Genomic DNA, 14,109 nt, shown 5'->3' with positions numbered 1-14,109 from the left:
ACAAACAAACAAAAAGAATGACATAGGTTTCTGGCTAACAACCAACTAGACAAGGCAGTAAATACCACTAGTCAGAAGGGAGACCCAGGGCCTAATTAGGTATTCTGTAACATGCTGAGTTTGAACTGCCCACAGAATACTCATACAGACAATAAATTATATTGGACTCCAAATTATATTTAGTCAAGCATTTGACTTTGGGCAACACCAGCAGATTACACTGGTGTGAAGATTCCTGGCTCACCTGAAAATCTCAACTCAGAGCAGAGAATCAGTACTGATGTCAACCCCCAAAGAGGCAGTGTGTGGGCTGGCAAAATGGCTAGAGAGTAAAGGCAACTGCCACCAAATCTAGAGACTGAGATTAATCCCTGACAGTTAACCCTCTGATCTACACACGTGTGCGTAGCATGCTCATATATACCCACACACATGCACATTCATACAAATAAATAAAGGTTAAAAAAAAAGACACCGTCTGCTACTACTCAATTCAAGTTAAGGCAAGTAGCTCCTTGGCTCCAAAGAACAAAACATGGCCTGATGGAGACCACACTGGCTCTCTGAAGACGATAACCTCCTCAGAAAAAAGACAACACGGACAAAGGCCTAACCGTCAGAGCTGTACCAAGTACAGGCAGCCCCTGCCTCACCTCACTCCCTCTACCACAGACATCACACGCCTCCACTCATCACCTATTTCTTTAAAAAAATATTTATTAGGGTGATCCTTTCAAAAGTGGCCCCGTGTATAGTACAATCACACAGCTTCTTCAGTTACTTACCACCAACAGCTACTCCAGAGACTGGAGTTCCATTCTTTCTACAACCCACTAACACTCGGGCTTATCACAGAGGAGTTCCCTAAAGCACCACTCTTCTGACGGGAGGAACATTTCCTTGAGTTCTCACAGAACAGTCTCACTCCGGCCAGCTGCTTCGTGTCCACACCAAGTTAGGGACAAACCAATCCCACTTCTGCCGAGAGAATTCCTAAAAAGATCCTATATTCCAGACACATGGCCACACCACCATGGAGGAGGATGACTAGTCCAGAATGCAGGAGAATCTAAAAGAAATTGAACTGAAATTCTTCATCAGTAAAGTCCACAGTGGCCTTGGTTCTTCCTGCTGGACGAAGCCTGTAGACCTTTCCACTCTTCCTTCTGGCTGTCTCACCTACAAGCTGTACCCGGGCTGAATGGGTAGCTGTGGGAAGAGGGGGCAGAGAGTCAGAACTGAGTAACAGTTAACAATGTCCACACAGTTAGGATTGTCCACACGATGTTCCTATAATGTCGATATTGTCATTCCCTGATGAGATTCAGAAACTAGCCAAAATGTTAAGATCTAAATAACGGATGCAGGATTTGAACCCAGGTTATTTAGTTCCAAGAACTACATTCCCAACTGGTACCTGGCTTTGTGGTCAGTGGAGTGAACCAAGGCCTAGACAGATGAGCTGGTTTTTCCCACCCCAAAAGCTGAACGAGGTGAGGACCTGGGTCCTCCTTCTTCCAGGACCGATGCCCCAGAGAGGTACACATTCTCCCTGCTTAGGCTTTTCCCCTGAGCCCACTCCCTCCCACACCACCCTTGCCCGAGCTGAGCCCTACCTCCTTGAAGCAGATAAACTGAGTCAATCACCCCCCAGTTCCTCACCAGTCCTGAGAGCCCTCAGGGCTTCCTGCCATTCGGCGTCCATTTGAGCCCTGTAGTCCCCAAACAAGGATCGCATCAGCTGTCTCTTCCGGGGCAAGGGAGTTTTTTCACTGCGCAAGGTTCGGATTGCCCCTACAGCCTGCTCTTCTGCGGATAAAAATAAGGAGCCGGTAACTTCACACACACTCCCTACAAAAGCAACAATTCCATCCCCTGGCAGTACCATCAGGCTACAGCACGGTCACCATTTACATTTCCCTAGCTACAAAGAAGGGGCTCTCACTCTGCTTCGGGGTGGGTCTCTGCGTCTTGAGACCCAGCTCCAGCTGCTCCACACACCAGGCCAGCTCCCTCGCCAGCTGCTCCGCCTGTGATGGAAAGATCGTGGCTGTCACGGGCATCAGGACCCCGCAGACCCCAGCCAGTCCCATCCCTTCAGTGCCTTAATCCCGCACACCTAAGACCACACTCGCAGGAGGACGAGCTAGCACCCAGAAAGCTCACAGGGAACCCCGCCCTTACCTGGGCTTCAGCGCTGGGGGGAGCTTCGTCTACCACAGGTTTCTCCGAGATCTTTTCGTCTCTATTTGTCGCAGAGACCCTGTTCGGGGTTTTCTTCTTCTTTTGCTTCATCGATACAGTGTTGCTCACGGGATGTGCTCTGGTGGCAGAGTCGCAAGCAGGTTGCGCTAAACCCAGAAGGGGCGGATCTGAGGCACCGGAAGCCGGGCGGGGGAGCCGAGGTCTGCGCGGAGCGCGTTGAGTTCTCCGGCTTGAGGCTGCTGGAGCCTCCCGAGCAGGACGCTCTAACTCCTGGAAAACGTGGGACAGGAGGAAATTCGCAGGGGCCCCACACCCAGAGCCTCGCTACACAAACGCTTTCCCCCAAAGCTCACCGCCATGCGCCGGAGCGGTGACCGGAAGTCGTAGCTGACACTGATCTCAGTCCTCCGGAAACGCGTCTACGACCGAGAGTTCCGCAGAAGACGCCGCGGATCCAGCCGGCGGTGTGGCTGGGGCAAGCGCTCAGAAGGGGCGGGAAGCACTCTGGGGATCTGGGCGCGCAGCTCTGGGAGGATCCGGGCAGAGAGCGCAGGGACGAACGTGGAGGCTTCGGAGAACCCAGCCGAGTGCATCTCTGAGAACGCAGACGGATACGCGGTGAGATAGGGATGGAACAGCCCTCCCTCCTCCCGGGGCGGGGCAGAGCGCCCAGAAGTGGGGCGGGGCAGGGAGGGGCGGGGCGCCACGGGGAGGGGCTGGAGAGTCGGCTCAGTAGTTAAAAGCACTTCTTGAAGTTGCATAGGACCCGGCTTCGATTCCCAGCACCCACGTGGAGGCTCACCACCTCCTAGGGCACCAGGCCCGAATGTGGTGCGCTGACGTACATGCGCGCAAAACTCATATACATACAATTGTAAAAATAAAAAAGAAGCTGTGTGCGCAGAGATTGACTTACAACACTGCAGTAATATGGGATGTTGAAGGGCTAGTGGCTAACCACCTTATCTTGGACTACTTCTAGAAGATCTCTGTCAGAACTAACATCTTGTTGTGAAATAAATAGATACAAACCTTTTAGAATCTGTTTACTTAGCAGACCACTAACTTCCACCAACCCCAAAGCTTCAATAACATCTTGGGCCCATAGAAATGCTTCCCCATCTCATTGTAACTTTCTCTCTGGAGTTCCTACCAGTGTAAATTTGCCTTGATTTATGACTCTCTTCCATAAATCCAAGACCTTGTAAAACCTGTTTCCACATTGGAACATGGATCTTAGGACAACCTAAATCTGTGTTCCTGGGCCATGGTCACTCAAAATGGCTCCAGAACAAACCACGTCTTAGTCCCTTAGCACTGTGAGCTTCGATTCTACAAGGCACTGGATTATTGGTACCTTCTTTTCAAATCTTGAGGAACAGCCCGTAACTACTGTTGTATGGCATTTTCCTCAGAACCCCTGACAGGATGGGAGGAGGAGGCTTATGAGGTTCTGGAGGAAAACAAAAGGTTTGTGAAAACAGAAAGGGCCTTGCCAGCTGTATAAAAATGTTTTTGTTTTAATGTATAACTATGTCTTAGGGTTTTTTATTGCTGTGAAGAGACACCATAACCATGGCAACTCTTTTTGTTTTGTTTTGTTTTTCGAGACAGGGTTTCTCTGTCTTTGGATGCTGTCCTGGAACTCGCTCTGTAGACCAGGCTGTCCTCGAACTCACAGAGATGCGCCTGCCTCTGCCTCCCGAGTGCTGGGATTAAAGGCGTGCGCCACCACTGCCGCTGCTGGCACATGGCAACTCTTTAAATGAAAACATTTGACTGAGCTGGCTCGCTTACAGTTTCAGGGGTTCAGTCCATTATTACCATGACAGGGAGCGTGACATCATGTAGGCAGATGTGGTACTGGAGCTGAGAGTGCTACATCTTTCAGGCAACAGGAAGTTGACTGACTCACACTGAGGGAAGCTTGAGCAAGAGAGACTCTCCCCACAGTGACACACTTCCCCCAACAAGGCCATATCTCCTAATGGTGCCACTCCCTTTGGGGGCCATTTTCTTTCAAACCACCACAAACTACATTTTTACTCTTCTTTAAAATTACATTCTTCAGCCGGGCGTTGGTGGCGCACGCCTTTAATCCCAGCACTCGGGAGGCAGAGGCAGGCGGATCTCTGTGAGTTCGAGACCAGCCTGGACTACCAAGCGAGTTCCAGGACAGCCTCCAAAGCCACAGAGAAACCCTGTCTCGAAAAACCAAAAAAATAAAAAATAAAAATAAAATAAAATAAAATTACATCCTTCATTGCATCAGTTAATTTATGAGTGTATGTATAAATGTGCGCATGTGTACTCATATATACCATGGTACACACGTAGGATGTTTAGGGAGTCAGTTTTCTCCAACGTGGGGATCGCAGGGTTCACTCGAGTCCTCTTACATGGTGGCAGGTGCCTTCACCCACTGAGCTTCTCACACCATCCACCGTGCTTTTTGAGGCAGGGTGTCTCAGCGGGATGTAGGCTAACCAATTAGACTACGTTGGCTTGCCCACAAGCCTCAGGTGCACTGGTCTCTCTCTACCCCTCCTAGGATGAGATTACAAGCGTGTCATTAAACCCCGCTTTTACATGGGTTCTGGGGATCCACCTCAGGTCCTCGTGTCTGCACTTTACCTACAGAGTTAGTTCATCAGCCTCTGACTGATGATTTGAAATAGGGTTTCACGTCCTAGGCTGGCCTTAAACTCACCATGTAGCTAAGGATAGCCTTGAACTTCTGATCCCTTTTTGATCCTCCTGCCTCCACCTCATTAATGCTAGGATTACAGGTGAGTTTATGAATTGCTGGGGATCTAACCAAGACAAGGCTTTGTGCCTGCTGGGCAAACATTCTAACAACTGAGTTCCATCCAAAGCGCAATACACACACACACACACACACATAAGAGCATGCACTGAGAGTGTCTCTGTGTGTATTTGTTTGTTGTTAGTCAAAAAATACTCGTTTAGGGTAAATATACTTGTCTTTATTAACAAAAAAATTTTTCCTCTTGAGTACACATTTGAGAATGAGTGTTTCCTTTGTTTGGTTTGTTTGTTTGTTTTTGACACAGGGTTTCCAGGGTTTCTCTGTGTAACAGCCTCTGGCTGTCTGGAGCTCACTCTGTAGACCAGACTGCCTCAAACTCACAGAGATCCACCTGCCTCTAACTCCTGAGTGCTGGGATTAAAGGAGTGAGACACCATGCCCACCAGCCTAAGTGTTTACGTTTTTAATTTTTTTTTATGTTATGTGCATGGGTGTCTTGTATGCATGTGTGTCTGTTTAGGATTTGTGTGCCTGGTGCCCAGGGAAGCCAGAGGACTTCACCTCTGCTGGGATTGGATTTACAGGCAGTTGTGAGCAGTCAGTCTTTCGGATGCTAGGAATTAAGCCCCAGTGCCCTGGGAGAGCAGCCAGTGTCCTTAACTGCCGAGCTATTCTCCAACCCCCTTGTTTACTGTTCTTCACTTTATAGTCTGCGATTTCCCAGGTAATTTTTATAAGGTTATCTACTCAGTATTTCTGAAATTACAACAGGGGCTTTTTGTGTGTGAACACCTTGTGTAGTAATAATTTTTTGTCTAATATGCCCATAAAAACGAGCATATAATTAATTCTTGTAAATGTTCTATGAACACCCCTACAAAAATAAACTACCTAATTAAGGAATTTTTCTTCCACTCACCTGCCAAATTGTTCATTCGTTCTTATGTGTTTACTTTTCATTCACCAGTGTGAGACATGGAATCTCTCGGCCACTGAACTACACCCCCCAACCGTGTTACTTTTTAAATCAAGCTACAACCTGTTCCAACTCTTAAAATCTCCCCTTATCCCGGTATATTTAGTTCTTGCTATGCTTTTGGTAGTATTCTCTTACTGAGTTGCTACCTCGTGTGTGCTCGGGTCCCTTACAGCCGCTTTCACAAGCAAGGGATGCGGGAGTTCACAGGGTATAGCTTTGAACCATCGAGTCGCCAGAATTCCTTGGGCCTAGAGCAGCCTTGCGTAGAAGCGTGGGACGGGGCCGCGGGCCGGAAGTGGGGCGGGGTTTTGGAGGGTTGGTGGCGGCTGAATTGGGCTTGCACGGTGGCCAGCGCGAGCCCCCGGTGAGTTCACTAGGGAAGCCTCCGCTTGGGGACCGCCGTCATCTGGTGTCCCCAGCGTGGCGGGGATGCAGACTCTGCTGCACAGGGCGGGGCTGGTGCGAACAGGGGCAGAGGCGGCGTGGGAGGGATTGTGATGGAGCTGGGACGAGGAGGGGCTGACAGGTGTGCGGCGAAGGTGCTCCGGGCTTGGGAACTCAGTCGCCGGTAGAGAGGAACAAGCCCGGGTGTAGCTCCACTCCCGGCGTTCTGTCCGGGATGCCCAGCGGCGGTGGATCGGTGGAGCCGGTTCCAAGAAAGAATTTCGTAGCTGTTAGGCGGCTTTTAAGAGGGGCGGGGAGGGGGTGTGGAGAGTCAGTGTGACATTGGTCTTCCAGTTAGCTCAGCCTTTAACCAGGAAATATTGTTTCCGAGCTTATTCAAGCCATTGGCAAGCCTTGTGGCTGCTACAGAGGTTTATATTTCTTTGCCGAGTTCTGACAAGAGCAGCCCGTAATTCCTGGAGGTTCCTAATGCGGCTGCACATCTGGGGACTAGCCAGAGAAGCCATTGCTCAGCCCTTTCTAGACCACCTCCACCCCACAGGTGACAGGTGGCGCCTCCTGATGTCCCCCCCAGCTTTCTTTCCTCCCAAAGCCGAACAAAGCACCCCTCTTCCCGGGGCAGCAGGAGGAAGAGCCCCTTGACCCAGCTCGTTGTCCTAACAGGGTGTGTGCAGGGTGGGGTGCACCTGTGTTGCCCTCTAAGCACCCGCAGCCCTATAGACCTGCGCTGCATCTCGCAATGCAGGCCGGTGGGGCCTAGTGCAGTGCGCTCTACTTCCTGGTTTCTCTGTCCACCCTGGCCATGTCACGGCTTCTGGAACCTTCCTTGCACGCGTCTACACTCCCCGCTTCCTTCACACCTACCTCTTTCCCTTCTTCATCTTTAGGTCGCCTGCTCTTTGAGAGCTGCTTTACTACCTAGTTAAAACGCCCCGTCTATGACGCCTCTGCTGCCCTGCCTCACCGATGCATTTACTATGATCCTTTACTCCAGTGAAAGGACAGTGTTCCTTGCTCTGTCACCCCAAGAAGCAAAGCCATGTAGTTGGTAAGCAGGAAACACTATTTGTTTATTCATTCATTCGTTTGTTTACACACATACCCCAGACAGGGTTTCTCTGTATAACCCTTGCCATCTTGGAACTTGCTGGCTGGCTTCAAACTCAAGGATCCACCTATCTTTGCTTCCTAAGCGCTGGGATTTAAGGCATGCATTATCTGCTAGAGCAGTGGTTCTCAACCTGTGGGTCTGGACCCCTTTGCATATCAGATATTTACATTACAATTCATAAAGACGTCATAGCAGAATTACAGTTCTGAAGTAGCAGTGCAGTCATTTTATGGCTAAGAGTCACTACATTGTGAGGAACTGTATTAAAGAGTCTTAGCATCACGAAGGTTGAGAACCAACTTTTCCTGCCTTTTTCCTACTCCGAAGATGGGGCGTGTTGGAATGCAGTGGTGCCTCCTGGCCGCCTGGAGCAAGGTCTGAGTAGAGAGGAGCTGAGGGCGATTAGCAGCTCATGTATGTGAAGAGCTCCTGTGCCTCTAGGTAGGAGTGTCCTGTCTTCCGCCCAGAGAGAGTAGTAAAGACTGAAGGTGAGCCCAAGTGTAAGGGGCTTCGCAGGGGTTTGCTTCTGTGGTGCCAGATAAAATCTCTAAGGAATTTAAAATAGGTACAGAACTGAGCCCTGGGACAGCAACAGGAAGGAAAGGTGAGAGGCTGGACAAACGGATGGCGTCACAGCGGGGGGGGGTTCAAGGAGGGTAGAAACGGGTTCCCATCGTGATTGCTGCCACACCCGTCTCAAGCTGGACTGCTAAGACTGGTAAGCACGGAGCCTGATGGCTGTTGTATCCACAGTATCTGCTGCCCAGGACTGTGTAGATGCTTAGGGCTGCTGCTCCCTTGCCGTAGGTGGTCTTGCCCAGTAAACTCCACAGGATTGTGTGTCGGGAGCCAGGGGAGAGAAGGCTTTGTCAGGGCTGTTCCCCTCTTTATGTTAGGACTTCAGTGGGAGGCTTGGCAGGCACCAGGGCCTCACTCAGCTTTGGGGATCAGCATACCTAGTCTTCATACCTCCAGTCTAAGGGAGAGGAGGAGTCTGTGTTCTAGGATGATGAATCCCTGGTGCCGGGTCCTGTGTACACTTTACTGTGTCTTCTCTGGTCTTCAGGTCCCAGCCTCAGAGTGCACCCCAAGGAGAGAGAGGGGTGACGCCCTCGGCCCCAGGGCCATCTTGAACTCCTGCCGCACAAGCCCCTCTGCCATCATCCTCCCTCACCATCAGGAGGCCAGGTACTGGAACTGGCTCCCACTGCTGTCCTCACTCTGGAATGATGATGGCCACATCATCCTAAGCCTGCCTTTACGGAGTCTTCTGCGTTGTGCTTCATGCATGTGCTCCAGGGGCCAAGGCTGGATCTCAAAGCCCCTTGGACCCTGAGTAGGACATTTGGCTGTCTGACCCCATGCCCAGGTTGGCAACAGTTTTGTGCCTTGACTGCCTTACCTTCTCCTGGTTACGTGCACCTCACCCTGTTGTCCCCACTCAGAGCCCTCCCCAGGTCACCTGTGTAAGCAGTAAGCAGGGTGACTCCTCAGCATTCGCTTCCCTTGCTCTAGTCAGATAGCAGATGTTTTTTTAAGGGAACACTGTTGTGGGGTATGTACCAGAGAAGACGGCTCAGACATGAATTTAAGCCAATAGGAAGTCTTTGTTAGCCCAATCCTTTCTCAGGGTGAGCTTTTAAGCACAAAAAATAATGTTCTGGGTTGACATACTTCAGTTAACAAGAGCAGTTATCCAGAAGCAGAACTACAGAAGCTAAAAGGCAAGGTTAGTGCTTTCAAGACTTTTCCAGAACTATATGGACTTTGATGGATTAGGCCTTTGTTTTAGTTATAGCAGGTGGTCTCTGTGTGCTGAGTTTTACAGCCTCAGTGGTACTTCTGTCATGGAGTCAGTCGTGCTAAGGTCTGGGGCCATGCACAAACACCCCAGCCAGAATCAATGCAAAAAAGGATGATTAGGCTCAGGGTAGGGATGGCGCAGACCATGTAGAAAACAGACTGTGTCGTAAATGGGAGGAGTGGAGGGAAGAAGGTGTGAGAAGGTCCCAGAAGTCGCTCTGAGAACAGACCTGCCGACCTCACTGATGCTAAGTAGACAGCCAAGAGGTCTTTGCTGAGAGTGTTAAGCAGAGAAGGATAAGAAATACAACACCCGTCTGGGCAGTGGTGGCGAGGTGGGTAAATCTCTCTCTGAGTTCAAGGCCAGCCTGATTTACACAGTAAGTTCTAGGACAGCCAAGGCTGCACAGAAAAACCCTGTCTCAAGGGGAAAAAACAAAAACAAAGAAAGAAAGAAAGAAAGACAACAGTATTCTGGAGTGAGTGGGGCCTTTGCTGATACTCATGTTCTGTTTTGGTTTTGTTTCTGTTTTTGCTTTGACACATATTCCAAAAACCACTCTTGGGACCTAGGGAGATGGCTCAGCACTTAAGAACACTCGCTGTTCTTGCAGAGGACTTGGCTTCAGTTCGCAGCACTCACACGGTGGCTCACAACCACCCATAACTCCAGTTCCAGGACATCCAAAGCCCTCTTCCAACTTCCACAGGCACTAGTTTACATGGTGTACACATATGTGTGCAGGCAAAACAGCCATAAACATAAATAACCCTAAGGAAAAAATCTGTACGCCTCTGTGGAACAAATTGTCAAGGTAGACATCTGTAAGGACCTGATGCACGACAAACCGTTAAATGAATTAGAGACTGTCAGAGCCACCTTCATCAGAAATCTAGAAGATTGTCACAGGCTTGCAGCAAGCAATGAAATAGTAACTGGGGGGTGAGGCGACCGCAGAGGAGCGGAGTCTGTTCTGATCTGACCCGCCAGTGCCCCCATCCTTCCTGCTTGTTACCCTGACAGCGGGGAAACCTGCATGGCCAGGCTGAGACCAGATCTTACTCAGAAGTTCCTGGCTCTATCCTGTCTGGACTTCTTTGAAAAGACTAGTACAAGACAATTAGCTCTGTTCTACCTAACTCAACTTAGGACATGAAAATAGTTCATAAACATTGTAATTCTTTTTTGTTCTTGTCACTCTTTTTGTTTTTCCAGGCAGGGTTTCTCTCCGTAGCCCTGGCTGTCCTGGAACTCGCTTTGTACACCAGACTGGGCTTCAATTCAAAGATCCACCTGCCTCTGCCTCCCAAGTGCTGGGATTAAATATGTGCACCACCACCGCCCCCTAAAACATCATAACTCTAAAGGAAACTACCTGGTTTATTATTTATAGTTAATATATAGTCAGCTACCAACAATCTAGCTGGGAAGATGCTTTCTTGGAAGAAACGAGAGAATTCAGAGGCACAATTGGAGAATTTAGGAAGTCACACACATGCCCAGCATAGGGCAGGAGCCCAGAAATGACCCATGAGGACTGTAAGCTTCAGCTCCAGCACATCTCTAGCTTGCACAAGAACCAAGAAATCATTGTTACTGACATCAAAGGGTCGATGGTGACATAGGCATTTAATCTTACACTCAGGAGGCAGAGGCAGGCAGGTGTCTGTGAGTTCGAGGCCAGCCTGGTCTACACAGTTACTCTAGGTCAGCCAAGACTGTACAGTGAGACCCTGTCTCAAAAAAAAAAAAAAAAAAAAAAAAACGAAAACAAACAGTAAACCTTGAAAGAGGAGACTTATTGGCAGAATTGCAACATCACACTGTACAAAAATCTAACTAGCAATTCAAAGGCAAAAAAACCAAAACCCTGTGAAATATCCTTGGGAAAACCTAGATATTAGACTTAATAAATAGAGACTTTAAGTAACTGCCTTAAGTGCACTCAAAGAAATAAATGAAGCCATGAGCAAAGATTAAAGGAACCAAGAGAAAAATTGTTAATGAAGAGACTATCAATAAAGAGTACATTTTTTTTGTTTTGTGTTTTGTTTTTTGTTTGTTTGTTTTTTTTTTTTTTTTCGAGACAGGGTTTCTCTGTATTGTCTTGGAGGCTGTCCTGGAACTCGCTTTGTAGACCAGGCTGGCCTTGAACTCACAGAGATCCACCTGCCTCTGCCTCCCAAGTGCTGGGATTAAAGGCGTGTGCCATTTTTTTTTAATGAACCTAGTGTAAAATCTAATACCCAAAAGTACAATGAAATGAAATGAAAATTAACTAAAGCATTTCAACAGTGGTTGATCAGGGAGGAGAAAGAATGAGGAACTTGCAGCTTCAGGTGGTAGATTGTCCACTCTGAGGAACAAGAGAAAAGTTCAAAAAGTGAGGAGAGTTTAATGGACCTGTAGAGCACCATCAGGTACACCAGCATGTATTCTGTGGACCCAAGAAAGAGAAGAGGGAGGAATAAAAATATGCATAATAAGGGTTAAAAATATCCCAAATTTGATGAAATACCTCAGTTTATAGATCCAGGCCCAACAAACTCAGTAGGATAAATTTAAAGAAATCCACACAAAGTTCCATTATAGTTAAATTGATGGAAGACAAAGAATTTGAACTTGATGAGAGAGAAGGTAATTAGCAGTTTCCACATTATGGTGGGGCATGTTGGCTTGCATTTGTAATCCCAGTAGAGGCTAGAGGATCCTGCAAGTTTGAGGTTCAACTAGGCTGCAAGGGAACACCAATATCCCAAAAGGGGTAAATTGGTTAACAGCCAAATATTCAAGAGAGTTATGGAGCTCAAAAGACCATAGTAGTAAGACATATTTAAAGTGTCAATAGCCTTGTCACCCTAGAAATCTGTTAGCAACAAAGGCACAGAATGGAGGAGAGTTTAAGACATTCCCAGATAAACAATATTTTGTGGAGGGATTGTCATGAATATACCTTTTCTCTAAGAAATGCTGAAGGGGGTTAAGATGACAGAATTCTGGTAAAAGTAATTATATGATAAGTACTGTATTTTTGGCTTATGCGTTCATGTTTTTTTTTGTTGTTGTTTTTTTTGTTTTTTTTTGGTTTTTACGAGACAGGGTTTCTCTGTATTGTTTTGGAGGCTATTGGTCCAGCCCAGCCTCGAACTCACAGAGCTCTGCCTGCCTCTGCCTCCCGAGTGCTGGGATTAAAGGCGTGTGCCACCACCGCCCAGCGTCAAACATGTTTTAAATGCTATAGCTCAGTGGTAAATCTCATAACTAGTATGCACAGGACCCTGGATTCAATCCCCTGCATCATTTTTTAAAGGAAATAAAAACTTACAAGCTAGTACCCTTTATGGTTAGAAATGCAAACTCAACAAAATAATGGCAAGCCAAACTAAGTAGTATATTCAAAGTATACTCCATGACCATACAGGATTTAAGGCAAGAATGGAAGGATAGTTTAACAAGAAACCCACCAGTATAACTTACAAATAAATACAAAGTGTGAAAGCCATGGTTAACTTAGATTATGCAAATAAACCATTTGACAAAACCCAGCTTCCCTTAGAAAATAATATTCAGAAAATTTGTAATTGATGCAGATCTCTTCAACATGGTGGCCCCACCAAAATGTACCTAACCTTTGTTAAAAAAAAAAAAAAAAGGCAAACTATTAATAGAGGGCTGGAGAGATGGCTCAGGGGTTAAGAGTTAACACTGCTCTACCAGAAGATCTGGGTTCAATTCCCAGCAACCACATGGCAGCTCACAGCTGTCTAACTCCAGTTCCAAGGGATCTGACACCTTTACACCAATATACATAAAGCAAAATAAAAACTGTTAAGATGTCTAACTTAGTTAAGAAACAATCTAAGTATTTATCATGTGCCACTGACAGTCTTAACAGCTTTGTCCTGTAGGGTTTGGGGTGTATGCCAAGTTCACCTGGTAGATAAACTGCAATTACGAGAAAAGATACTTAGTCATGCCAATAATGTAACCTCATCATAAGTCAGAGAATCTGTATATATACATGATGTTCACAAAAAACTGTAAACAGACCAACTTATTAAATAGAACGATGAATGGATGGCTGTAGGTCTGATATACACAAATGTCTGAGTCTCTTAAAAGTACAGAATGGGTAAATCCATAGAGACATAGATTGATCATTGTCAGGAACAGAGACATAGATTGATGGTTGTTGGTCACTGGAGGCAGAAAGAAATGGGAATAGATTCCTCACCCTTTTGTGGGGAAAGGGGAGAGGGATTAGTTCAGGGTTTAGCTACGTGCCTACCAGTGCTAACCTCTACTAACTCTAAGCTTAAGTGGCCCTCCTCCTTCAAGTAGCCGGGACTAGAGAAACACGTACAACTATACGTCAGTGACGCTTTTACTTTGGAGTGGTAGAAATGTTTTACAAGTAAAGCTGGCCGCATGTAGCAATACACCATTAATCCTAGCACCAAGACAGAGGTGGAGCAGACAGGCAGATCTCTGAGTTTGAGGCCAAAGAGGTCTACATAATGAGTTCCCGGCCAGCTAAGACTACAAAGTAACACCCTATCTCAAAAGAGAGGGAGAGAGGGAGGGAGGAAGAAGAGAAGAGAGAAGACTAGGTAATTGTTGGTTGCACAACCCTGAATGTGCTCAGTACCACTGCTGTGTCTTCTGTAGAATGGTTTATATGTGAATTTCACCTAAGTAAATCATTAAAGATGAAACAAGTCAGCCAGGTGGTGGTGGCACACACAGTTAATCCCAGCACTCGGGAGGCAAAGGCAGGCAGATCTCTGTGAGTTCAAGGACAGGCTCCAAAGCTACACAGAGAAAGCCTGTCTCTA

The 14,109-nt window shown here is 47.4% G+C and overlaps 1 protein-coding gene across 1 annotated transcript; it reads right to left on the bottom strand.

The window, feature by feature from the left end:
- Positions 1 to 699: 699 nt before the first annotated feature.
- On the bottom strand, positions 700 to 2,700 carry CUNH8orf33 (chromosome unknown C8orf33 homolog). Its single transcript, XM_040736245.1, has 5 exons — positions 2,559 to 2,700; positions 2,185 to 2,475; positions 1,946 to 2,030; positions 1,663 to 1,809; positions 700 to 1,209 (listed from the first exon to the last, which is right to left on the bottom strand). The coding sequence occupies exons 1-5, from the start codon at positions 2,562 to 2,564 to the stop codon at positions 1,070 to 1,072; spliced, it is 669 nt and encodes a 222-aa protein (XP_040592179.1). The 5' UTR covers positions 2,565 to 2,700; the 3' UTR covers positions 700 to 1,069.
- Positions 2,701 to 14,109: the final 11,409 nt, after the last annotated feature.

Source organism: Mesocricetus auratus, unplaced genomic scaffold (genome assembly GCF_017639785.1).
Source record: "Mesocricetus auratus isolate SY011 unplaced genomic scaffold, BCM_Maur_2.0 Super-Scaffold_100055, whole genome shotgun sequence".
Classification (NCBI taxonomy): Eukaryota; Metazoa; Chordata; class Mammalia; order Rodentia; family Cricetidae; genus Mesocricetus; species Mesocricetus auratus.
This window is presented reverse-complemented; position numbering and strand designations above follow the sequence as displayed.